This window comes from Aotus nancymaae, unplaced genomic scaffold (genome assembly GCF_030222135.1).
Source record: "Aotus nancymaae isolate 86718 unplaced genomic scaffold, 86718_ANA_hifiasm-v0.15.2.pri h1tg000138l, whole genome shotgun sequence".
NCBI lineage: Eukaryota > Metazoa > Chordata > Mammalia > Primates > Aotidae > Aotus > Aotus nancymaae.
Genome location: NW_026988553.1, coordinates 2,225,787 through 2,251,952, shown reverse-complemented (window position 1 = coordinate 2,251,952; position 26,166 = coordinate 2,225,787). Strand labels below are relative to the sequence as shown.

Here is a 26,166-nt window from a genome sequence, read left to right as displayed (position 1 = left end):
ACTGTGCGTCGGGCTGGAAAGGCAAGCAGAAGCTAGATTCCCAACCGATCCCGGGAGGCTGGACGATCCAGAGACAAACACCCTTCACGCGTCCATTCGAAAAGGCCCTCTTGGAATTTTGTGCACAGCATTTCCTTGATGTGTCGGTGGATCGGGGTTCGCAAACACTAGCAGCTTTTCCGGTGGCCGCTGCGTACTCAGATCTGAGACACCGGCGCCTCCCCGTGAACTCCTGCAGGCGTCCCCCTTGCCCAGGGCTTGGCAGGAGCTGCCGACTGTCCCTGGGCAAAGCCACGCTTCACCATCTGATCGCGGGGATTTGCGGCTCGGGTGACCGGAGGTGCCCTCCCGCGGGACTCAGAGCAGCTCCATGGGGTCCCGCTCCTTGGGGGAGGAGCCTGCGCCTCCCAGGGGCGGGGCTAGAGGCGTCCAGGGGCCGGTGGACCCTCGCTGGCCGCTCGGGGGTGTTGGCCTCTGCGCCTGCGCCGGCGCCTGCGCACGCGGCCCGGCAGCGTTTGTGGCGCGGGGGTGTGGGCTCTGAGGGGCGGAGCTAGGGAGCGGCGGCGCTAGGGAGCGGCACGGCGCGGCGCGGCGGGGCGGGGCGGCCGCCACGAGTACCCCCCGCCCCCGCTCTGCCGGCCTCTGCGCGCCTGGGCCGCGGGGCCTCATGGAAGGCCCGGAGGGCGGCGGACGGGGACCCGTAGCGCGGGGCCCCGAGGGACGGCCGGCGCCCGAAGCCAGAGTGCACTTCCGAGTGGCGAGGTTCATCATGGAGGCAGGTAACCGCTGCCAGGGGCGGGCTGGGGGAGGCGGGGGCAGGCGGCGCCGGGGCCCCTTCGCGGAGCGGGCGCGGATGGCCAGGTCGGCCTGCCGGAATGCTCACCGAAGCGAAGGCTGGGAGGCCGGGAGGCCCTTGCGCAGCGCCCGGTGTGCTGGGCCTCGAGCCGCAAGGTGTCCCTATTGCACGGACCGGTGTGAAGGCCCTAGGAGAGTACGTGGCCGGGTCAGGTCTCCAGCGAGGCGGGGACCGGCCCGGGCGCCCGCAGCTCTGCTCTTTGCGTCACGCCTTCTGCCGCACCCGCGGCCCTGCATTCCGGGAGACTTTATGGCGCTCGGTCGCGCGAAGCCGTTTGGAGCATGCTGTCCGGGAGTTCCTGTCACTCGGAGTACCTAGGCTGCCTGTTCAGCACCCTGCTGGGGCATCCACAATAGTGTCTGGCGCCGCGCTTCCCAGGCAAGGTGATTAAGCCAGGATCTCTGTAGAAACATTGTTTCCATCATTCCATCAACAGTATTTTTTTTTTTTTTTTTTTTTTTTTTTTTAAGACAAAGTCCTGCTCTGGAGGCCAGGCTGGAGTGCAGTGGCGCGATCTTGGCCAACTGCAGCCTCTGCCTCACGGGTTCAAGCAGTACTCCTGCCTCAGCCCCCTGACTAGCTGGGACTACAGGCGTGTGCCACCATGCCCGGCTAATGTTTGTATTTTTAGTAGACATGGTTTCACCATGTTAGCCAGGATGGTCTTGAACTCCTGACCTCAGGTAATCCACCCTCTTGGCCTCCCAAAGTGCTGGGATTACAGGCTTGAGCCACATCGACTGGCCCATCAATAGTATCTTGATAGGAGATACTGTTAGTTAGCAGACGATTATTTCCTACCTTTACTGCCTTTTGTGCACTGTTTGGGGAAGAAGGGTTGGACAGACGCGCTATCTAGTTAAGGAGGGCAGAGAGTTGGAGGAATGCTGCAGAACTGTTCATCCCAGTAATATGTAAATTTACTGTAATTTGCAAGAAGAGTTGCAAAGTGTATTAGGGAAGGATGGCAGTGATGCCTCATCTGCTACCATCATCTGCTTGGAGGCTCCATGTAAACTGGGGTTTGTGCTGTAAAAAGAAGGCTTGGAAGGTCATGTCAGTAAAAGCAACTTATCTGGCTTGTCCTGGAATGAGGAGTCCCAGATAGGAGTTACCAATGTACAACAAGTTTACACCTTCTGAGGGACTTCTTTATAAAATGTATTGCACAAACCTTTGTTCTTTGTAGGAGACTAAATGCTAATCTCCCAAAGATGTCCCTTTCCTAATCCCTGGAACCTGTTAATATCATGTTATATAGCAAAAGAGACTTTGAAGATGTGATTAGATTTTGAGATGGGAGATTATCCTAGATGATCTGGGTGGGCCCGGTGTAACCACTGCTGTCCTTATAAGAGAAAGGCAGGAGTCACAAAGAAGGCCACGTGAGGACAGAAGCAGAGTTAGAAGCAATGGAGGAAGGGGCCAGCAACCAAGGAGTGCAGCCCTCCTCTAGAAACTAGAAAAGGCAAGGAAGCAGATTCTCCCATGGAGCCTCCAGAATGAGCCAGTCCTGTTGGGACGTTGATCTTAGCCCTCTAGGCTTGTGCTGGACTTCTGACCTCCAGGATCAGAACAGTATAAATGTGTGTGGTTGAAGCGGCTGAACTTGTGGTGTGTTGCAGTAGCCCTAGGGAGCTAATCCACCTTCTTAGGCAGAAGATGCTGACCACCCTTTCATGGGCGGTTGCGGGTTATTCTCCACCTTCTTCTTTCAATCTAGTGGATGTCATTTAACCTTCTCTTGTGAACCCTGGTTGTTGTGAACTTGTTTTGGTTTTAGGAGCTGTTCAGGGATGTACTGGGGATGCGCTTTTAAGCCCTAGGTGAATCCACTGAGTCGTGCTCTGATGTTTGAGTTTTGCTCACCTTAAAAATTGTGTTCTTTCTTTCTTTTTTGTTGTAGAGACAGGGTCTCACGCTGTTGCCCAGGCTGGTCTTGAATTCCTGGGCTCAAGCAGTCCTGCTGCCTCAGCCTCCCCAAGTGCTGGGATTACAGGCGTAACGTGTCAGTGTCCTTCCCTAGTGCCTGGCCGTGGCCGTAAACATTGCCTTTTCTCTGCAATGCAGGTGGTTACTCTTGGCAGTCACCCTGCTTGCTTTGCTCGCCTCTTCTAACCTGTGGACTAGGACACCAGTGCTCAGTATAACCTTTCACTATGACTTTCGGACTTGGGGCACCCATAAGGCTGCATCCCTTCTGTCATTGTAGCTGTGGGATGGGCGACCTCCAGCTGACTGCTTGCTAAGATGAACCCAGACACACAACAGCTTATGGTCCTTTCCCAGGATTTTGCAGAAGCTGCCTTGTCAGTTGCTAACTGAGCAGTACTCGGAACCCTTGTTTCTCAGAGTGTGGTCCACAGACCCCTGACATGGGCATGACCTGGGGCTTGTCAGAAGTGCAGAATCTCAGAGCCGCAGGCCTACAGAAGAGGGGTCTGCGTTTGAACACCGTCCCCAGGGGCTTTGGTTGCCCATTAGAGTCTGAGAACCCAGCGAGAGGCCCAGCAGGAGCCACCAGCTCTGGTGGCAGCTCTTAGACTTGTCCAAGCAGGGCTGTGCCCGCTAGGGCCCATTCCAGTCGCCTCACCGGAGCAGCGAGCCAGCACTGGGTCGAGTACTCTCTTGCCTGCTTTCTCTCTGCAGGTGTCAAGCTGGGGATGCGGTCCATCCCCATTGCCACTGCTTGTACCATTTACCATAAGTTCTTCTGCGAGACCAACCTGGATGCCTATGACCCTTACTTGATCGCCATGTCTTCCATTTACTTGGCTGGCAAAGTGGAAGAGCAGCATCTGCGGACTCGTGATATCATCAACGTGGCCAACAGGTAATGGCTTTCAGGCCGAGCATTTGGGTGGGCCTCTGGTGTCTACCTGTGGGGGAAGGGCGGGCAAGGCTCCCATGGGGCCCTGCCCAGCAGGTGCCAGCGATGGAGCTTGGAAGTACCTGGATGGCCTTGAACCAGGGCCAGAAACACTAGCAGCAAACATGGGAAGGAGCCTGAGATCAGAGGCCAGTGGGGTTTGTGAGAGAGAAGCTGGACCAGATTATGGGGAGTCTGGAAAGCTGGATGGAGGCTAGAGGCGGGGCTTGAGCAGAGGGAACTTGAAGAGGCATGTCAAAGAAGATTCTGTTGAAGTCTTAGAGCTTGCCTGCAGTGGGAGGGTGTGGACCCAGCCAGGTGTGCAGTGCCAGTTGCTCAGGAGCCTCGCTCTGCTGTGGGCGTGGGTGTGGCACAGCTGGACCAAGCAGGTGTGTTCCTGCTGGGGTAGGATGCAGGGTCTTCACCAAGGCCCAGGAGTCCAGGAGCAAGCTATGTGATCTGTGGAAAGTTACTAACTGGCCGTGCGTCTTGAGTCTTTCCAGGAACTCTAATCGTTAGGAAAGAAAACGATTCCGTTCTTTGTCAAGAAACAGGTAATGGAAAAAGCACTCCCCCCCTCCTGAGCATGGCAGGTCCACAGTGCACACGAGCGATGGAGGCAAAGCCAGGAGGGGAGCCACTGGAGGCTGCCCATCATTACCAGGCCTCAGAAGGGAGGAGCAGGGGAGGGATGTCCTGTGGAGCTCTAGTTAGACATGGACATGGGCTGGGCTCCTGCAGGAAATCAGAAATGAGTGAGCCACTGAGGGGATGAGTCATTGGCAGAGAGTTTTGATGGCTTGAATGGGAATCCTGTTCACAACCCTCTCAGGGAATCTTGCATAGGTAGGAAGGTAGTGGATGTTTACAGTATAAGCATGACAGAAAGATCTGGAAGGAAGGAAAGACAGTCTGGTTAATAGAAGAGTGAGAAATGTTCACTTTTTGGAGTATGTCATTCCCATGAGATGCTTAAATACGTTCCTTGGATGGCCGGGCGCAGTGGCTCACGCCTGTAATCCCAGCACTTTGGGAGGCTGAGGCGGGTGGATCGCTTGGGCCCAGGAGTTCAAGATCAGCCTGGTCAACATGGTGAAACCTCGTCTCTACCAAAAATACAAAAGTTAGCCGGGCGTGGTGGCGCACGCCTGTGGTTCCAGCTACTCGGGAGGCTGAGACAGGAGGATCGGTTGAGCCCAGGAGGTCAAGGCTGCAGTGAGCCGTGACTACACCACTGTACTCCAGCCTGAAAGACAGAGCGAGACCCTGTCTCAAAAAATAAAAAATAAAAATAAATTTAAAAAAAGTTCCTTGGGCCCAGAGTGAGAGCCCTGGGCATTGCCACCTCAGGTGATGAAGACTGCCTAACGCCAGGCTGAGTGCAACGGGAGGCACAACCAACTTGGCGTGCCCAATCTTCCGGTTCCTCTGGAGCCATCATCAACAGCCAGTCTTTGCACTTGACGTTTTGCTGAATGATAGCGGACAGCCCATCCGGCTAAAACTAGGAGCTGGCTTCTTTCCTCTGTTGGTTACTGTTTTCATTCTGTACACTAGACATGGAGATGAAGATGATTGTATAAAAACACAAAATGGCCCTATATTAATCTACTGCACATGGACAATGTAGTTTGCATCCGGACATCGTGTGACTTAAGCAGTTTGAGCCATCCCGTTCTCAGGGACAACTGCCCTGGCTGCTGAGGCCTTGCCGTTTCTCTGCGCAGGTACTTTAACCCAAGTGGTGAGCCTCTGGAGTTGGACTCCCGCTTCTGGGAGCTCCGAGACAGCATTGTGCAGTGCGAGCTTCTCATGCTGAGAGTTCTGCGCTTCCAGGTCTCCTTCCAGCACCCACACAAGGTACATGCCGGGGAATCGGTGCCTGTTCCGAGAGCTCGAGCTCTGGTCTTTGTTCTTTATCACGAACGTGCATCCCATCTCATACAGGAGCACAGCACAGAAGGAGAGCAGGGCTGCGGCTGGGAACTGGGTCTTCCGGCTCCATGCTTCGTGGCTGGGTTGGCCGGCCTCTCCCGTCCCACTCCTGTGGGTTTTCTCAGCCAGTTCTCATTTCACCGTCTGCTTTCTGCCTGCTCACCTGTGGGCGGGGTCCGTGTGGCCCGCTGAAGCTGTGACAGCTCCTGTGGCCCATATACATGGTGTGCACGCTGGGCCTCAGGGAAGCAGGCTGGCTTCGTGACTGGCCAGAGTCCCCATCCCCATGAGATGCTGTGATGCCTCGGAGCACACATCCAGCTCAGCTGTGCTTAGGAAGCCATGGGGAAAGCCAGATTGCTTTTAACTTCTAGAAGTGTGTGAGTCTCAACAGAAGAACCATTTCGAACAGCAGCAAAAGTGAAAGTGGAACTCTAGGCGCACCGGCACTCGATGCTCCGGGCACTGCAGCCCCACGTGCAGGCAGCTCAGATGGGTGGCCAGAGAGAGATGGAGGAGTTGAGGTCTGGGGCTCTGGGCTAGGAGTTGCATTCTTTTTCATCAAAACTCTGACTGAGATCATTGTAGATTCCCACGCAGTCGTGACGTGTACCCTTGGCCCAGTCTTCCCCAGGGGGAACCCAGCCAGGATGTCAGCACCGACACAGTCCGCTGGCGTCCCCACTTCCACTTGTACTCGTGCGTGTATTTTTTTCTGTTCCATTTTATCACGACTTTGCTCACGGACCCACCACCACAGCCAAGGTGAGAGACAGTTCCTCCCGCACGGGTTCTTCATGTCGCTTTTCTAATCTTGCCTCCAGCCTTCCACACTCCCGCCTTAGTCCCTGGAAAGCCCTGGTCCGGGATTTCTGCACAGGAGTGTCTTAGTGGGCAGAATGCTTGGTCAGCATCCTGGGGCAAAGTAGAGATACGCTGGTGGCTGCAGGTTGGAGTTGTCAAGGCGACAAGGCTTAGGAAAGAGCAGCACTCGGATCTCGGGGGCTGTGTGGTCCGTGCCTGGGTCGGGAACTGATGGCTTGGTGTGGCTGAGAGCCTGCCAGCCCCTTCCCCTCCTTCCAGTCAGGGCTAGGGTGGAAAGTAACAGACGCATCCCTCCTGCACTGCGTGCTGGGGTTGCACACACGTGTGTTCCAGTCTGTCCAGAGAGCTTGCAGCAGCTTTCTTAGTGCGTGAGGTTCTGGCAGAACATCTGTACTCTGAGAGCAGGAGCTGGCAGCTGGGCTGGGATGTCATCTGGGTGTTGTGGCCAAGGACAGCAGGTGACCTTGACAGCAGGCCAGATGCATGGGGAGCAGCATCCTCTGTCCTGCCCATGAGGAGAGTCATCTGGAGCACTAGGCCTCGCGGGATTTCATGGTGGCCAGAGCGGGCCCTGTGGTGGAGAGGGATGGCGGTGGGGTCAGCCCTGGTAGATTTCCCTAGAGCTGGGCCTGGAGGATGAGAGTGGGCAGGTGCGTGGGGTGAGCGATTTCAGGCAGTGGGCTCCGATTGCAGGCAGAGGGCTCTGCAAATGCGAGTGCGAAGGTCCTAGATGGGGCCAGCGGGAGGCCTTGGGGCTTCTTCCTGCGTGACATGGAAGTTGCTGGAGGGTTGGAGCAGGTGCTGATGTGATTGTGTCAGCGTGGGGAGAGCAACTGACGGGTGGAGGGGCCTCAGCGCAGTTGCGAGCCTGCAGGCTGACGCACGTGTCTTTGCAGTACCTGCTCCACTACCTGGTTTCCCTCAAGAACTGGCTGAACCGCCATAGCTGGCAGCGGACTCCTGTCGCCGTCACTGCCTGGGCCCTGCTGCGGGACAGCTACCACGGGGGGCTGTGCCTCCACTTCCAGGCCCAGCACATAGCCGTGGCAGTGCTCTACCTGGCCCTGCAGGTCTATGGAGTCGAGGTACCTGCTGAGGTCGAGGCTGAGAAGCCATGGTGGCAGGTGAGGTGGCTGCTTGGTGCACTGGACGTGCCCCTTTTCCTTCTGGAAGTCTCTGTATTGAAGTGTTCACCAAATGCTTTCTATCAATTATCCATGAAGAAAGATGTGGGCTGCTGGGGAGTGTGGAAGCTTGAAAGCGTCCTGCTGCGATGGCCTGGGACGGGAGTGGCCCCCTCGGCACAGTTGCCATTTAGGGCTCCTGGATGTCGAAAAGCAGCGCTGGCCTCCGCTCAGATGTCGCGGGGTGCTGTTCTGCATAGAGGTGCCCCTGTGCTGACACACTCTCTTCCCTGGCCCCTGTGCCTTGTGGAAGACCACAGCATTTGCTGATTTTGCATGTTGATTGATCCCATACCCCCAGTCAATTGTGAGCGCCCGAGGCCAGGAATCTCGTCTGCCTCGTGCCACCACATGTCCCTTTGAACCCAAGCACCCGTGGTCCCAGTCTCAGGCTGGAGACACCCTGTCCCTGTGGCAGTGTGCAGGTGGTGCAGGGCCGTCTGTGTGGCCTGAGTATTGCTCCATGCTCGGGCTGCTCGGGGACTTCCAGATTAACGTGGCTGCCTCGTGCTCTCGGTTGGACTCCGGTGGGGCAGACACTCTCTGAGGACATCTGGCGGGTGTGGCCCTGGCGCATCTCTCTTCCTTTCTGCTCTGTCTTTTGCACTTGCTCATGAACCTCACCTGGTGTGCCGGTAGCACCTGTGTCCAATGCTCAGCCCCTCCCAGAGGAGCTGTGGCCCTGCACAGCCTGGAAGCAGCTCCACCAAGAAGTTGTTTTATGGTGGCCCATACTCACCCAGTAATTGTTCAGACTGGGAAGAAGTTACCCTTTTTGGGGTGGCGAGCTTGTGTTCACCCAGCTCTTCTGAAAGACTGCTAAACTTGATCTGACCTTTGCTTCACAGCTCGGGGCTGTGCGCCAGGAGCTTCCGGAGTCCAGGCACGTCCTGTGGGCTGGGGGTGTGAGGGCCTGACCCCTCATGATGAACGGGATCCTGGGAGGCCTCCCCCATCCAGGTGCTGCGAAGCTCGCAGCCTGGTTTTTGAAAGCCTTTCTTCCTGTGAGCTCTCGGCTGCCGCTTCTTGCAGCAACTTCTGTCACTTGCCTGCCGTGGGCTTAGCATGGCAGCTTGATGTGCTTCCCTGGAGACGAGAAGGGACTGTGGCGGGGTCAGAAATGCCACAGGTCATCACACAGTGTTGCTGAAACTTCCACCTCCAGAGCCATACTGAGTACCCTCCTCCTCCTTGTTCCTGCGCAGAGGGAGAACCTGCCTCTTTCCAGCCACTGCTGCTCTTTGTCTTACAAACAGATGGACCGTCTGTGCGGAGGAGGTTGACATCCCCAAAAAGGCCGAGTTAAGTCCCAAGAGGAGAGCGGTGTCTCTTCCTAGGACTTGGGGCTGTGTCCCTTCTGCTCTCAGGTGCCCCAGCGTTGTCACCTGTTCTGGACTGTTATATTTAGTTGTGACATATGCATCACATGAAACACACCACGCTCACCATGTTTAAGTGTGCGTCCCGGGCATAAGCACGCTCCTGGGCTGTGCAGCCATCTCCGCCATCCAGCCGCAGAACCCGTTCATCTTCCCCAACTGAAGCTCTGGCCCCGTTCAGCCCAGCTCCCCACCCCTCAGCCCCGGGCACCCGCCCTTCTGCTGCCCGTCCCCCGGGAGTTCACGGCTCTCCTGTGAGGCCCGTCGCAGGAGTGGAATCCTACGGTGCTGGCCTCTCCGTGACTGGCTCCTTTCACTGAGTCCCATGTCCTCGAGGGTCAGCCGCGTGGGAGCCCGTCTCAGAATGGCCTTCCTTTTCTTGGCCTGCATGGACCATATGATATTAACATATTCATCCATCGATGGGCACAGGCTGCTTCTGCCTTTTGGTCCTCCTTTTTTTTTTTTTGAGTCAGAGTCTCAGTCTGTCGCCCAGGCATCTCAGCTCACTACAGCCTCTGCCTCCCTGGTTCAAATGATTCTCCTGCCTCATCCTCCTGAGTAACTGGGATTACAGGCACCTGCCACCATGCCTGGCTAATTTTTGTAGTTTCAGTAGAGACAGGGTTTCACCATGTTGGCCAGTCTGGTCTTGAACTCCTGATCTCCAGTGACCCACCTGCTTTGGCCTCCTAATATGCCGGGATTACAGGCGTGAGCCACCATGCCCAGCCCCTGAATGCTTTTTAATGATTGTTTCTGAGCCTGGGGTCTGCAGGAGCAAGCAAGTGTGCATTTCTGAAGTATTTTCACCCAGAGCCCAGGGTGAGACAGCTATGCTTCCTGAGTCAGGACTTGGAGGGCATCCAGGCCACCATCTCCTACCTGAGGTTGTAGGCCACAGAGGATCCTAGGGTTTTGGGGGGGCATTCGTTTGGAGTGGATGTAGGTCCACTTCTTGCCTTGACTTGGCCCAAGGCCTTGGCCTGTTGGTACCTTGGTTCCCCAGGCAGCAAGCCCTGGCAACGGTGGCTACAGAAGCAGCATCTGACCAACGTCTTGCTGCTTTGCTTACTATTTCCCTTATCATTGGGGGTCCCCAAGAGCACCTGGGGCTCATTGCTGTGCTGGGAGGGCTGAGAACTCAGAAAAGCTGTCACACTCCCAGTTTCAGTTTATTACAAGGAAAGGACACAGGTTACAGTCAGCGAAGGCTCAGGGCGCACAGGGCGGAGTCCAGGAGAAACCAGATGTGGGCTTCTGTGGCTCCTTGCCCAGGGACTTGTGCAGACAGCAGCTGTTTCTCCCAGCAAAGATGTGGGACAGCGTGCACAGTCACAACTGGGGAAGCTCACCCCAGCTGTGGTAGCCAGGGTTTCTGCTGGGGGTGGGTCATGTAGTCATGGAGTGCCTGTGTGGCCAACTCTGGTCACTTGGGCTGCAGCCACCAGAGGTCCAGCTGGGACTCTGTGGCCCAGGGCCTTCACCATAAATGGTGTGGTTAGCACAGGCCGCTTGGCAGTCCAGTAAACCAAGATGGTTGCGCCGGGCAGGATTTTCTAGGGGCCTAGGTGTTATCCTCCAGGAGCCAGGCAGAGGCCAGACCTGCCTTTGGAAGGTGCAGGGTGTGGACCCCGGCCCGTGGCATGGCCTTGGGCCCCGAGGACGATGTCCTTTGCCATCTTGCGAGTGCTCCTGCACGTGGTGGTTCAGGTGTTTGGTCCTGGTGTGGAGCGGGCCCATGTGCTCCCCAGGGGCTGGGTTAGGGTGGGCGTGGGGTCCAGGTACTTAGCTTGCCTGTGGCTGCACAGGGACTGCCATCCTCTCTTGCCAGTGTCCCCAGAGACCCTGGACCTGAGGGAGTCCCAGGCAGGAGGCAGGAGCCTGTGCTCTGGGCCCAGCTGTGTTACCAATTCCCTGCACAACCCTGGACAGGTCCCCTCCTGTCTGGGTCAGAGGATCACCAAGGCCTGTTCCATCTGGAATGTTCTCGGCTTTGTAAAGTGTTTGATTGGCCTCAACAGGCTGGAACTGAACTGGCTTTGCAGAAGAGCTACCATCTTTCTGGTTACCCAAGTCCCTGTGCCCCTCCCCTGCCCATGAAATGTGATTCTGTGCTTAGTGACCAGTGCCTTGTTTAACACAGGGAGTCTAACTGGAACCTGTTTTCCTTCTTCTTTCTAGGTATTTAGTGACGACCTTACCAAGCCAATCATTGATAATATTGTGTCTGATCTCATTCAGATTTATACCATGGACACAGAGATCCCCTAAGGCCCTGGCCCAGGCCTGCCCAAAGAGAAGCCCAGGATGGTCAGCTGCCTGGGGACACTGCCACCACGTCGCCATGATGGCTGGTCCCCAGAGGACCAGCTGGGAGGACTGGTTGTGCTGCTGGAGAAGGGCTGGTGAAGGCGATGACATGCTGCCACTTTGACAGTACCTAGCAGTCGCAGTCCAGATGATGATGGGAGCCGCGCCTCCAGCGGGCAGGCCGGGAGCGCACTGTGTGCAGCTGACCCAAGGCAGCCACATCTGCTTTTGTCCTTTGAGAGGACTCTGACTACAATAGAGGCATGACGTCAGTGAAAGGAAAACCATGAAATAGATGAGACTGAATCCCTAGGGATTTTTTTAAAACCAGATTTATAGCGAGAATGAATGTGCAACAAGGATGAAATTTATTTTGTGTAATAAAAAGTGATACTTATCAACAGACCCTTGGCTTTGCTCTGTTTCCTGTGGCGTGCTCTCAGGTAGAGTGACCCAGCCATCAGGCGGCAGGCCTGGGGTTACGGAGGATCACTTGCATTCAGAAAAGCGAGACCTGATCGAAGGTAACTAAAAGTAATGCATTTTTAAATGTCAAGACAGCTAGTCTGGATGGGGAGGCTGGAGAAACTCAGAGCTGTGGGCCCTGGCACCCCTCTGATTCCCTGCTCAAAAGTGAGTGGGTAAAAAATAGACCAGGAGGCGCACTCTGGGAACCCCTTTAGGCTAGACGTATGTTCAGCATGTGGTGTAGGGCCAGGGACTGGCTGTACACAGGGTGGACTCTGGCGCCTGCAGGTGGGGCTGGGGTGATGCAGGTCAGGGCAGAGTGACTTTACAGAGTGACTGTGTTCAGTGTCCTCAGGGTAAAGAATCCGAGCAGATGTCACAGGCCTTCCTGGTGGGCAGGCTTGCCGCGGCTGACCTGGCCTTCGTTGTGGGGTTTCATGATTAACTTCTTCTTAGTGTGGGCTCCTGCTTTACCTGTCATAAGCTTTTTAGGACTAATCAGTCACAGAACCACATTTATTGAGCAGCCCTGTGTGCCCCATCCTTGCCTAAGCTCTGGCAGCCAGGTGAAACTGCTTATGTGGAGGGAGAGATGAGAAACAAAATGAAGAATTAATATGGTAAAAATGGCCCTGATGGCTGGGCATGGTGGCTCACACCTGTAACCACAGCACTTTTTGGGAGGCTGACATGGGCGGATTGCTTGAGGTTAGAAGTTCGAGACCAGCCTGGACAACATGGTGACCCCCTGTCTCTACTAAAATACAAAAATTAGCCGCATGTGGTGGTGGGCGCCTGTAATGGCAGCTACTTGGAGAGGTTGAGGCAGGAGAATCACTTGAACCTGGAGGCAGAAGTTGCAGTAAGCTGAGATCGCACCACTGTACTCCAGCCTTGAACACAGAGTGAAAATCTACGTTAAAAAAAAAAAAGGCCCTGCTACCCAAAGCATTGTACAGATTTAATACAGTCCCTATCCAAATTACCATGACATTTTTCATAAGTAGAAAAAACATCCTGAAGTTCACATGGAACCACAAATAGTCAAAGCCATCTGGAGGCATCACACTACCTGACTTCAAAATATGCTACAACCGGTATAGTAATCAAGACAGCATGTCACGTTAAAGCAGATACATAGACCAATGGATCGGAATAGAAAGCCCAGAAATTAAAATGCACGCACCTACAGCCAACTGATTTTCAACAAAGGTGCCAAGAGACACAGTGAGCACAGGACAGTCTCATTAAGAAATGGTGCTGGGGAAATGGGGTATCCACGTGCAGAAGAATGAGACTAGACCCCTCCCTCCTACCTTACACAGACATCAACTCGAGATGAAATAAACACTTAAATGCAAAACCTGAAACTAGAAAACTACCGCAAGAAAGCGTCGGGGAGGCGCTCCGTGATGTCGGGGAGGCGCTCCATGATGTCGGGGAGACGCTCCGTGATGTCGGGGGGATGCTCCGTGATGTCGGGGAGACGCTCCGTGATGTCGGGGAGACGCTCCGTGATGTCGGGGAGGCGCTCCATGATGTCGGGGAGACGCTCCGTGATGTCGGGGGGATGCTCCGTGATGTCGGGGAGGCGCTCCGTGATGTCGGGGAGGTGCTCTGTGATGTTGGGGGGACGCTCCGTGATGTCGGACGGGGCGCTCCGTGATGTTGGGGGGACGCTCCGTGATGTCGGGGGGGCGCTCCGTGATGTCGGGGGGGCGCTCCATGATGTCGGACGGGGTAAGGGTTTTTTGTTTGTTTGTTTGTTTGTTTGTTTTGTTTTTTTTGAGATGGAATCTTGCTCTGTCGCCAGGCTGGAGTCCAGTGGCGCGATCTCAGCTCTCTGCAACCTCCGACTCCCTGTTTCAAGCGATTCTCCTGCCTCAGCTTCCCGAGTAGCTGGGATTACAGGCACAGGCCACCACGCCCAGCTAACTTTTTTTGTCTTTTGCAGTGAGCCAAGGTCTCACCACTGCACTCCAGCCTGGGTGACAGAGCAAGACTCCGTCTCAAAAAAAAAAAAAAGAATTACTATATCATCCACATCCTTCTTCTTCATCATCAGTGTCATCTGTCATAGGGATAGGGAGGTAGCACTTGGGAGGCCGAGGTAGGCAGATGGCTTGAGCCCAGGAGTTTCAGGCCAGCCTGGGCAACAGAGTGAGATCCCCTCTCTACAAAAAAATACAAAAATCAGCCGGCTGTAGTGGTGCACACCTGTAGTCCCAGCTGCCTGGTAGGCTGAGGCTTGAGAATTACTTGAGCCCAGGCAAGGCTTCAGCAGCAAGACCTTGTTTCAAAAAACAAAAACAGGCGGGGCGCGGTGGCTCACGCCTGTAATCCCAGCACTTTGGGAGGCCGGGGTGACCTCAGGAGTTCAAGACCAGCCTGGCCAACATGGTAAAACCCCGTCTCTACTAAAAATACAAAAATTAGCCCGACGTGGTGGTGTGCGCTTGTAATCTCAGCTACTCGTGTGGCTCAAGCAGGAGAATCACTTGAACCCAGGAGGCAGAGGTTGCGGTAAGCCAAGATCGCACCACTATATTCCAGCCTGGGTGACACAGCGAGACTCCATCTCCAAAAAAAAAAAACACCAAAAAATGAAAAACAAAAAAACCCCAGCATGTTCTGGATTGCACAGCTGGTGGGATTTAACCATGTTCATCTCATTATAATTATAAAATCATTTTGGCCAGGCATGGTGGCTCACACCTGTAATCCCAACACTTTGAGAGACCGAGGCAGGCAGATCACAAGGCCAGGAGATCAAGACCATTTTGGCCAACATGGTGAATCCCCGTCTCTACTAAAATATAAAAAATCAGCTGGGCGTGGTGGTGTGTGCCTGTAATCTCAGCTACTCAGGAGGCTGAAGCAGGGGAATCACTTGAACCTGGGAGGTGGAGGTTGCAGTGAGCCGAGATGGCACCACTGTACTCCATCCTGGCAACAGAGCAAGACTCTGTCTCACAAAATAAAAAAATGATGTGCCCATTCTTTAATTTTAAAACCTGCTGGTGTGAAATCTTGTGGTCTTAGAGAAAGTATTTTCTTTTACAATTTAATTTTTTTTTGGGCGGGGGGATGGAGTCCTGCTCTGTCACCCAGGCTGACATGCAGTGGCTCGATCTTGCCTCACTGCAACTTCCGCCTCCCAGGTTCAAGCGATTCTCGTTCCTCATCCTCCCAAGGAGCTGGGATTATGAACATGCACCACCACACTCAGCTAATTTTTGTATTTTTAGTAGAGACAGGGTTTTGCTATGTTGGCCAGGCTAGTCTTGAACTCCCAACCTCAAGTGATCCCCTGCCTCGGCTTCCCAAAGTGCTAGGATTACAGGCGTGAGCCACTACCTTGTAACTGTATATATTTATGGTACAATTTGATGTTTCCACTAATACTATGTTGCATAATGATACAATGGGATAGTGTATCCATTGCCTCATGCATGTATCATTTCTTTGTGGTGAGAATATTTACAAGCCTCTCTTCTAGCTATTTTGTAGCATACAATATGTTACTGTTAACTCTACATCACACATCCGGAAACTATTTCTCCTATCAATTGTAATTTTGTATCCATCGACCACCCTCTCTCCAACTCCTCCTCCCCCTCCCCTTCCAGTCTGTGATACCGAGTTTTTTAAAAACTCCACGAGTGAAGTCATGTAGTAATTTTCTTTTTGTTCCTGGCTTATTTCACTTAATGTAATGTCCTCCAGATTCATCCATGTTGCAAACGGCAGGACTGCCTTCTCTGTTCTGTCTGAATGGGATTCCGCATTTCTCCATTCATCTGTTGTTGGACACAGGTTGCTTCCTTATCTCGGGTATTGTGAACAGCGCTGCAACAAACATACGAGTGCATTTGTCTCTTCCACACGCTTATTTCATTTCCTTTGGATACATACCCAATTGTGGGATGTATCCCTATCCTACCAGGTAGCTGGGACTACAGGTGTGCACCACTACAGCTGGCTGATTTTTGTATTTTTTTGTAGAGAGGGGATCTCACTCTGTTGCCCAGGCTGGCCTGAAACTCCTGGGCTCAAGCCATCTGCCTACCTCGGCCTCCCAAGTGCTACCTCCCTATCCCTATGACAGATGATACTGATGATGAAGAAGTTGGTGATGTTAAGGAGCCATCTGTCATCTATGCCAATCTTGTCTTGTTCACAGACTCTTGAGCCTCTGATTCTCACTCAGGCTCTTCAGCAATAAAATGGGGAAACAGTGACTTGCACTTTCTGAGTAGCTCGCATGTATTGCCAGGCACTGTTCTAAGTCTCTTCTACTTGTATCAACTAACACATTTGATGCTCACAGCCCCACAAGGTAGATATTATTATTATACATGAGGTACCTGAGGCAGGGAAAGGGATATATCAATTAGCTGAAGATCCCAAGATCACACGGGTGATAGGACCAGCCTTCACAGCCAAGTGGTCTCATTCCAGAACACACTCTTTGTTGGAATGCTAAATGTATTTCCTTTCTTTTCCTTTTCCTTCCTTCCTTCCTCTTTTCCTTCCTCCCTTCTTCTTTCCTTCCTTCCTTCTTTCCTTCCTTCTCTCCCTCCCTCCCTTCCTTCCTCCTTCCCTCCGTCACTCTGCCTTCTTTTTTTCTTTTCTTTCTTTTGCAATCATGGCTCGCCACAGCCTTGATTTCCTGGGCTCATTCGATTCTCCCACCTCAGCCTCCTGAGTAGCTGGGACTACAGGTGTGTACCACCAAGCCTGGCTAATTTCATTTTTTATTTTTAGTAGGGGTGAGGCCTCGCTTTGTTTCCCAGGCTGGTCTCAAATTCCTAGACTCAAGCCAATGCTGTCACCTTGGCCTCCCAAAGTGCTGGGATTACAGGCGTGCGCCACCATGCCTGGTCTGGAATGTTAAAATGTAAAACCAATAGGGAACATAGTGGTTGCTTGAAATAACAGGTAATCATTGTGGTGGAGAAAATTAGTGCCCAGTGATTCTGGATAGGGTCATGTGCTAAGCCCGGGGACACATCACTGTAAGCATATGAGAGCATCTGTTTTCTCATCTGAACCTCCAGAAAGAAAGGACTCTGAGGTGACAGAATTGCAAGCTGGAAACAGCTTCTGGAGCCTAACAGAGCCTCCTGCATGCATTGAATTGTGCTGTGGGTGAGAATGAAGCTTCTTAATTCAGCTATGGAAAAAAGGAGGAGAGACACTGGCAGACACGCACAGGGAGACACAGACGCGGGGGAAAGTCACACGACGGCAGAGGCAGGGGTTGGAGCTCTGGGGACGCCGGCAACGCCCGAAGCTAAGAGGAGGCCCTGGAACAGTGTCCCCTGAAGGCCTTGATTTTGGACTTCTGGCCTTCAGAACTGTGAGAGAAGTTTCTGTTGTTGTGAGCAGCCACAGGACACTCATACACGGGCCTCCCCGAGACCCCTGCACAAGGCTTTACTCCCAGGGCTTAGCTGTTGGGGGACTTCCTCGCCCCAAGCTGTTTCACTGAGCACCGATTTTCCCCCATGGTACTGGTGTCATGTTCGATGGCAGCAGCTGGTGGACGGGAATTCACAGACACGAATTTGCGATTCTTTTGGAATAGCAGGATGTCTCTCCATGCAGGGCCAGCTGTCTTGGCATGGACTTTGGGTCAATCTGGACTCACTCATCTTTGTGGCTCAGCGTGCACTTGGACACCAGTGCAGCAAGGGCATGCCGCAATTCTTCTGCCTGCTGTCACCCGGGCTGGAGGGCAGTGATGTGATCTCAGCTCACTGCAACCTCCACCTCCTGGGTTCAAGCGATTCTCCTGCCTTGGCCTCCCAAGTAGCTGGGATTACAGGTGTGTGCCACCACACCTGGCTAATATTTGTGTTTTTAGTAAAGACAGGGTTTCACCATGTTGGCCAGACTGGTCTTGAACTCCTGACCTCAAGTGATCCACCTGCCTCAGCCTCCCAAAGTGTTGGATTACAGGCGTGAGCCACTGTGAATGGCCTGATTTGTCTTTTCACCGGTTTTAAAACATGGACTCTGCTGCTTTGAGTAACTTTGAAGCCATTTTTCTCCTCTCTTGGCAGCCTTCCTGGAAAATCCATCTTCTGGTGCTGCCAACTTGAGAATGGAAAGAGAAATCCAGTGAAGTGTGGGGCTGCGGCCTTAGTGGCATCGCCAGGGTGGCTATCGGCACGTCTTGGCTACAGGATTGCGTTCCTGGCTCTTCCGGGCTCAAGCTAGGGTGGGACCATGGGGCATGGGCATGCACAGGCGCAGTTGTTCAGGGATGCAGCATGTGTGTGGGCAACCCCCCATCTGGGCACCGAGGAAGGAGACCTAAGCAGATCCCCGGCACAGTTAGTGCCTGAAGCATATCTTAGTTTATAGTGTTACTACTCAGCTATTTCCTTTATATAATCCTTTCTATATAATCATGTATGAGTTTATAGTCGGAACAATTAGTGCCTGAAGAATATCGTACTACTCCGTTCTTTCCATGTTATATATATTTAAAATTATATCTTACTTCATAGTTGGAGGAATGCCTAGAGCAGACACGGTACAGAGCATGAATTAAGGAATAAGCAGCTATACATATATAATCATATCTTGCTTCTAGTCGGAGGAATGTCTAGAGCAGACATGGTGCGGAGCATGATTTAAGGGAAAAACAGTTATACCAGGACAAGAATCTGTGGCTCAGGTGGTAGTGCCTCTGCCTGAAAGGGCATGCGCTACATGGCAGGCTGATACTGGCTGTATGGCAGGCTTGGAGCAAGAGTCACTCCTCCTGAAAAGGAGTCGGAGTAACTTGCGTCCAGTTCTTGTGGAAAGCTGGCCTCAGGCCAGCAAGCCCTCGAGCGTCCCAGGGCTTTAAACCCCTCCGGTATAATCACGCCTAGGTGGCTGTAGACCTCGTCAGCCCTGCTGCTATGTACTGACTCAAAGCATCCTCCTATAGAAATCACTGGAAGCTGCCAGCAGGTGGCGGTAGACCTTGTCAGCTCTTTAGCTGCTGTGCTGACTCAAAGCATCCTCCTATAGAATTCCTTAGAAGTAGCCTGCCCTTAGATAAGAGATGGTGCACACTGCATCCTCTTCACTGCACACAGCCCACCTCCTAGCCTAGGTGACCTAATGGGGGTGGGCCCCTTGTTTATCGTGCACATGATTGTCTTGACCCTATCACTGTCCTTAAGATGACCTCACTCACTACCCTGTCCCCTAACCTAAACCCAATAAATACAGATGCTCCTGGACATTCAGGGCCTCGCCTGTCTGTGCGTGTAAGTGGCATGCCCACCCCTCCCAGCCCAGCTGTGCTTTCTTTGTCCTTCTGTTTTTGCTTATTTCTCGGATCCAGCACCTCAGCACAGCAATAGGGGACACCCCACGTCCCTGTAGGGCTGGACCCTACGCATGTGGATTAAGGGAGTGAGTGAAATGGCGGGCTTTCTTCCTGTGGCTTTGGGTTAGCAAAGGCGTCTACGATTGGAATGGAAAATGGTGCCGCTGCCATGGAGTGGCGGTTTCTCAGAAAGTTAGGCTAGAGTTCCCATAGGATCCAGCAATTCCACTGCTGGGTATAGGCCCAAAGGAATGGAAGGCAAGGTGTGGAAGGGTGGTTCGCATACCCGTGTTCCCTAAATGTCCAGGGATACCTGATTGCATAAGCAAAATGTGGTATATCCAGACAATGGAGTAGGATTCACCTTCGAAAGGAAATTCTGGCACACGCTCCAATGTAGATGACCCTTGAGGACTCCATGCTAGCCACAGAAGGGCAAATACTATAGGATTCCACTTCTATGAGGGGCCTAGATTGGTCAAATCCATAGAGACAGACAGGAGAAGGAAGGGCGGGTGCCCGCGGCTGAGTGGTGGGGAGCTGGGCTGAACGGGGCCAGAGCTTCAGTTGGGGAAGATGAATGGGTTCTGCGGCTGGATGGCGGAGATGGCTGCACAGCCCAGGAGCGTGCTTATGCCCGGGACGCACACTTAAACATGGTGAGCGTGGTGTGTTTTACGAGATGTGTATTTTGGCACAATAAAAGAAGTGAGGAGTGTGCAATGTGTGTCAGGGAGCCTCAAACTCCTGCGCCCAAGGGATCCTTTCGCCTCAGCTTCCCAAAGTGCTCGGATTACTGGCCTGAGCTGCCGCGCTGCCGCTACAGGCCCTTTCGAGTCCAGACAGCCCTGACTCCTGCAGAAGCTGGAGCGCCTCGCCCCGGGGGCCAGGCTGCTGCACACCCAGGGGAAACGCCCTCCTGCCTGTGGCTTCTCCAGCTCTGTTAAAATGCATGAAGGCACCTTAGTTTTGTTCCATACAGGAATTCCCCAAATAATAAATCACACACGTTATCCAGACCAGGATATAGGAGCCTTTCATTTTTTTTAATATACACAGAAATTTTCGTCTATTCTTTAACTTAGGAAATTCAACTACAGACTTTAAATTATTATGCATCTGTGATCTTTCTCATTGAGATTTTTTTGTTCATCTTTATAACAGGCAGATAAAAATGTAAAACATATTTATGAACTCAACACAGTTGACCAAGCCATTCCAGGTAATACAATGCTTTATAAGGAGGGGCTTCCCAATGAGACCGCAGAAACAAGAGCAACAGATTCCAGGTCATGATGCCTCGTTTCTGAACTCCACACCCCAGTACAAAGGTGACCTAGGGACTAAACAATTGAAATTTACATAGGCAACTTTCTACAGCAGTAGTGGGGGTTTGCTTTTAATAGCTATTGGCCATTGGTCCTATCGGTGTGTCTACGACAGAGAATGAGAAGAAGCCCGTGAGTGCAGCAGCACGCGCCTCATCTTCTGCAATTTCAATGTCTCGAATTTTATTTCTCGTTGAAGAACACAAAGATCCTTTTTCTTATTATCCTTTCAACAAGGACATCAGGGAGCAGTTTACAAATGGGTAACATTCTCAGTGTGCCCTTTAGGAAAAAAGGATGGCTTTGAGTTATCTGCAGCTGGCATTTTCAAGTGGGATTTTCTTTTTTAACTGCAATTCTTTTGCCCGAGATTTGACTCCTCCTGCTCAGGGGTGACATGGCATTAATGGCAATAGTGGGGACGGTGGAGGTGAGACAAGCCTCCAGAAGGTGCCAGTCCATGTCGGTGGCTTCCATTCCGACCTCCGTCCCTCAGCTTCCAGCTGTCTCCAGCGGCTGAGCCCCAGGCCCAACCACCTCCCTGCAAAACGTGACAGCGGCAAGTGCCGAGGGCAAGGGTCCTCCACGGCGTCACCGTGGGCGTGCCTATGTGGACCTACGGGCTTTCTCAGGAGGGTCCCAAAAGTCAGGCCCCTCTTTACTCCCTCTGCCTTCTCTGTACTTCCCTCCCAAGTGATTGCTCATTTGGGGGAAACTGAGGCTTGGCCCGCCAGGTGCCCACACTGCCGGGATAGGCTCCCCTCAGGACCTGGTGCTCAGCCACAAATCCATGCCTTCATGGCTGAAGCTTGGCCTCTGGACGCACAGAGTAGGGTGGACACTGAGGTTGTCTACTGACCACTCCTCAGCATTCGCCAGAGCAAACAGTGGGAGTCCATCCGGGTGCCGAGGGGACAGAGTCTGAACTGTGGCCACACGCCTGCTGTCATTCTCCCACCGCCAGCTCCTCTGGGCTTCTGAGGGCCTGTCTCCCTCCATTGGCTTCTTTCGAACTCTCGGCCCTGCACCTGGCCCCTCGGACCTGTGCTCAGCTGGGGCTGCTCCCTGGACTCTGGGCAGGACCCGCACCTCCAAGAGTGCTCTTGAAGTTGGGGGCGTGGCCAGGATGAAGGACGTGGAATTGGAGAAACCAAAGAAAGGGCTCCTTCTCATCAATGCTTCAGTGCTTTCCTTTTAGGTAAGGACTTCCATTGAAAGGGTTTTCTCCTCTCTGGCAGGAGTCTCAGTGCAAATGCTCTGATCGTACCCGGTCCGGACCTGGAGCGTCCCCTCTCCGCCTTCTCCTTGGGAATCTCAGTAGGGCTGGGCAGAGGGCAGGAGCGAAGGGTGGGAGTGGGTGATGAGGGGTGAAAATGGATTGACCAGATATTCCTGCAGTCTAGTTCTCTGAAAAAAAAACCTTACTACATTCAATAATCAAGTTTCCAAATGAAAATGCCTGATAAGAGGAATGCAAATATCATGCCAATAAATAGTTCCTTGTTGAAATATGCCTCTGGTCATATATATGTGCGTGTGTACAGATCCACACACATACATATATGTGTACGCACACACACACATGCACACCGCAGGTGTGCCTAGTTTTTGTCACGGACGGGTTGCTTTGTGGCTGCAGGGACGCTTGCAGGCGGCGCCCTCGGGTGGCACCCTTCACAGCCCTGCAGAGCACTCAACTTTTTTTTTTGCATGAGTATGTTGATCTGATTTCTCCCGAATGGGTGCAACAAAAGCTCCCAATAAACCCAAACCAGCCCCTGCCCACCGCACAGCCCAAACGGCAAACGCGGTGGGACTGTAGTTCGTTAAAAAAGAAGCGTCAATAGAAAAAGGTGGAACTCAGCTCTGCGCACCCTCTACTTCTCCTCCTTCCTCCTTTGGATGAAGAACCGTCTCCTCCCCCTTCTTGTCTTCCTCTTCCTCCTCTTCCTCCGTCTCTTCAGCCACCTTACTTGTTCCCCCGTTTTGCAGGTGTGCGGGTCGCTATCTGTGTGTGCGTGCGTGTGTGCATGTGACTGCGTGTGAGTCCGTGTGCATGTGTGCATGTGCTGAGACAAGTTCTCATTAGAGGGCCGTCTCCACGCTGTGGAGCGAGCTCCCGGGACTGGACGGAGACACCGAAGAGGTAGCTGACTTGGTGACATGCGTGGTCAGGTAGATGCCGCTGTCTATGGCGTTGTTGTTCTGGTTGGGGGACGGGGGCGGGGGGGCCCGGAGGCGCTCCTCGTTCTCGTCCACGTCTGTGTCGTCGATGAGCGGGATGTTGTGGATCAGAAACTCAGGCGTGGCCATGAAGTTGTGAATGGAGGTCTTGGATTCTGGTTTCTCCAGGCCTTCATAGAGTGAGCTACGGAACGCTTTCACCACCCGGATCTGGAGTGGGAGGCGGAGGGACAGAGTGTGAGCAGAGAGGGAAGAAAGGAGGGGAAAGGAAAGGAAAGGTGGAAGGAAGGAAGGAAGGAAGAAAGGAAGGAAGGAAGGAAGGAAGGAAACAGATAGTCAGTGGCCTGCTGGTGCTGGCAAGTTCCACCCACATCAATGGCTGGGGATCATGGCATGAGAAATGTCCACCCGTTGGTTGGAGGCTGCTACGGAATGGGCTGGCTCTGCCTGGCTTTGGGAAGGGTTTTCAGGTGTGGGCCTTGGTCTGGTCAACCGATTCGCAAGCAGGAAAAGGTGGCAGTGGCTTTCTCTAGGCTGAGCTGGGCAGATATTATGGAACTCAAGAGTGCAGCACTAGGCTCTGGGCTGCGACCTCCCAATTCCCTGTCCTGGGGAGATGACTGGCTTTGGTGGCCTCTGGGGTCTGTGCCCAATGTGAATTCCAATTTGGTAGAAAAGAAAGATGATTTGAACAGGAGAGAACGCTGATGAGGGGCTCTCTTCTCGATCTTACCAGAAAGTCCGAAGTACCTTCTGGTATGAGCAAGGCCCCAGCTTATGGGCACCGCCCACCTTTCTCGCATGGGTCTTCCTTCACGGACCCGGCCTCCATCCCCAGCTCCCACGGCCGGAGCTGGGACCTGCCATGCCCACAGTCTGTGTCCACTGGCCACTTCTCTATCTTTGTCTTATTCTATCCCTCAGGTCACTCAACACAGCTGATCATCCCTCTTTCTGGAAACTTCTCATGGCTTCCTGACAATGCCCCTGCCGGGCCCTCTTCCACCTCACCAGCTGCTCTGGCTCCATCTCCTCCACTGCTCTCTTATGTCCCTGGCTGCCCCAGAGCTCTGACCTGGCCCTGTCCCTCCTCCTCTCTGTCCATACTTCTCTGCCCTGGCCACAGTACTCAGAACTCTGAGATCAAGAATGGCCACACTTGGGATTTGCACCCACTGAAGCCCGTCTCTGCTCAGATACCTCTGTGGCCTCCTCAGCCCCCCGAGTCTGATTGGGTCTGGTTGAATCTGATGCCCGTGCTCCTGTGGCCTCTCTCCCCCATCCTCTCCTTTCCCTCGTCCTCCTCCATCTCCCAGTCAGACAGTCTGAAACTTGAGTCTCTGCTGCTCCCCTCCCCACACACCCTGGGCTTTGCCCTGTGTTGTTCCCTGGCCATCCCTTTCCACGGGAGTTTGCGGACCTCAGATCAGTGGAACTCTCTGCAGGAAAGAGCTCCTGCCATGCCCCAGACTCCCCTAGCACAGTGGCCCTCTACCGTCAGCTGAGTTCACAGCACCTCTGAAGCCCCCTGACTGGCTGGCAGGGCACTGAGCCAAGAATGAGCCCTTCCTTCCTCCGGCTTCTCCACCCTGCCTCATGCACTCAAGTCCCTGCTGCTTCTCTTTGCTCCCTGGCCTCTCAGCCCGGACTCCCTCCTGCTTTTAGAAGCCTGGAGTTGATGGGGAGGCCTCTGCCTGGCCTCGCACAGGCCAGCATCGGCCGAGCCACCAATGGTAGCTGGCCCACCTTGTACTGCCATCCCTGTAGAGGGCAGCAGATGGAGTGCCAAGCTGCCAGGCGGACCCTGGGGTTCATCCAGCACCTGCCTGTCCCTCCGTATGTGAGCGGGTGGACACAGGAGTTCTGAAGCATTTCCGGTGCCAAGGTTCTAGCTAGGATTTGGTTTCCTGGATTTAGACAAGGTGTCAGGGCTTGCTCTTGGGCTAACCCCAGCTCTCTGCCAGTTTTGGTTAATAAAGTTTTACTGGTTCAAGTTTCATGCTGTAGGGGCAGCAGAGACCAGGCCTGGAAAGCTAAAAATATTTCCTCTCTGGTCCTGTACAGGAAAAGTTAGCCACCCCCTAGTTTAGACAATGAATCACTCTCTTTGGTGACTTCCTTTGAGCCCTCCAGGGGCTGGACCCTGGGGCTAACCACTCAGCTAGGCCAGGCACAGCGCGCCCGAATCAACTGAAACAATGCCAACCTCATCCCCTTTCCAGTGCAAAAAGTCAGCCAGGGCCGGGAGCCGTGGCCCACGCCTGTAATCCAGCACTTCTGGAGGCTGAGGTGTGCCGATCGCTTGAGCCCAGAAGTTCGAGACCAGCCTGGGCAACAGAGTGAGATACTCCACCCGGTTGCTATTTAAACTAAAAAAAAAAAAGTGAGCAAAAAGCTCTGCAAAATTGGAATTTTCTAGCATCTTATCTGAAATCTGGTTAGGATTTTCTCTGGATTTGGGAAAGCCACCTCTGCCAGATGGCAGATGGTCAGCTCTTTTCACTCAGGCCTTTATCGCTGGACTGCTGTCTGAATTAGAGGTAACACAGAAATTGAGAATCATTTGACATTTTTAATGAGAAGAAACAGAATTCAGTTTTCGCAGCCAGTGCAGATGTAGCCTCATTCTTTAGGCCTTTTCTGGTACAGGATGGTAGGGTGGAAGCATCTGGGGCATCGCCTACTCCAGCTGGTGCCACGCCCATCGAGTCACAGAAAGCTGCAGGCCTCGACCCCGCAAAGGGCAGCCAGGCCCGGCTTCTGCTGCTCTAGCGTGCCCTTCCGGGATGGCATCTGCCTTGTCTGCTGCTAAACACCAGAGCCTGGCCCAGAGCAGCTGCTCAGCAGACAGGTGGGGAATGTGCCTCTGCTGTTGGGGCTGCTAAGCTCGGCTGGCGTCCAGGTGAGTCTGTTACAGCTGACAGTGAGCAGCTTTCGCCAGGTTCTGTGTTCCCTGGATTCTAATCCTGAGCCATTAAACAATGTTTCGGCGTTGGTCTTATGGATGCAGCAGACGTTTCTAAGAGAGGTGCATCCGGAGGGCTGGACTCCTACCTGGTGCTCAAGGATGCCCCACGGCCCTGGGCCTCCTTCCCCCAGCCTGGGCTCGCCTGCCATCTTTTTAGGCTCCTGCACCACCTCCTGCTCTGCTCCCAGCCCAGGGTGCCCCGCCCCCACCGCTGCTGCTCCCAAAGGAATCTCATGGCCTCCAAGGCTGTTAAAGCTGTCTGCAGACCATCAGGCCACCGTAAATACTGCAGCTGCCAGCTGTATTACCGCCACCTTTTCCCAGACTGCCAGACTTCCGCCCTGGCTGCCTCCTAGGTGTCCCCCCTCAGATACCTAAGGGACCTCTCAAATTGCAGGAGGCCCGAGGAGAACTCTTATCAGTGCTCTGGCTGAACTCCGTCCACCAGCAGCCTTCCCATCCCCGTGCAGGGCTCTGGCCAAACGTTAGCAGCACTCTGACCCCCTGACCCAATTGCCAGACAT

General features: G+C 53.6%; 2 protein-coding genes across 13 annotated transcripts in view; one reads left to right on the top strand and one right to left on the bottom strand.

The window, feature by feature from the left end:
• Nucleotides 1–631: 631 nt before the first annotated feature.
• Nucleotides 632–11,766, top strand: CCNQ (cyclin Q). Of its 2 annotated transcripts, none has more exons than XM_064371567.1 (5): nt 632–779; nt 3,506–3,689; nt 5,453–5,585; nt 7,382–7,609; nt 11,293–11,766. In XM_064371567.1, the coding sequence occupies exons 1-5, from the start codon at nt 668–670 to the stop codon at nt 11,320–11,322; spliced, it is 687 nt and encodes a 228-aa protein (XP_064227637.1). In that variant the 5' UTR covers nt 632–667; the 3' UTR covers nt 11,323–11,766. The 2 variants fall into 2 exon arrangements, with proteins under 2 accessions (XP_064227637.1, XP_064227636.1); XM_064371566.1 differs by having other exon boundaries at nt 11,233–11,766.
• Nucleotides 11,767–20,189: 8,423 nt separating this feature from the next.
• The window catches only part of ATP2B3 (ATPase plasma membrane Ca2+ transporting 3), a 42,838-nt gene continuing 36,861 nt past the window's right edge, over nt 20,190–26,166 (bottom strand). For 7 of the 11 annotated variants that reach the window (XM_012437889.2, XM_012437891.2, XM_012437896.2 and 4 more), the window contains one exon: nt 20,190–22,884. In XM_012437889.2, coding sequence (XP_012293312.1) covers nt 22,576–22,884 — 309 coding nt within the window. In that variant the 3' untranslated portion in view covers nt 20,190–22,575. The remainder of the gene's footprint in view (nt 22,885–26,166) is intronic. The other 4 variants (XM_012437895.3, XM_012437893.3, XM_012437894.3 and 1 more) reach the window with 1 other exon arrangement.

Coding starts and splice junctions, on each gene's coding strand:
- CCNQ (XM_064371566.1), top strand. CDS start 668: ATGGAAGGCCCGGAGGGCGGCGGACGGGGACCCGTAGCGCGGGGCCCC. Junction 780..3,505: donor GAGGTTCATCATGGAGGCAG/GTAACCGCTGCC, acceptor TTCTCTCTGCAG/GTGTCAAGCTGGGGATGCGG. Junction 5,586..7,381: donor CCTTCCAGCACCCACACAAG/GTACATGCCGGG, acceptor GTGTCTTTGCAG/TACCTGCTCCACTACCTGGT.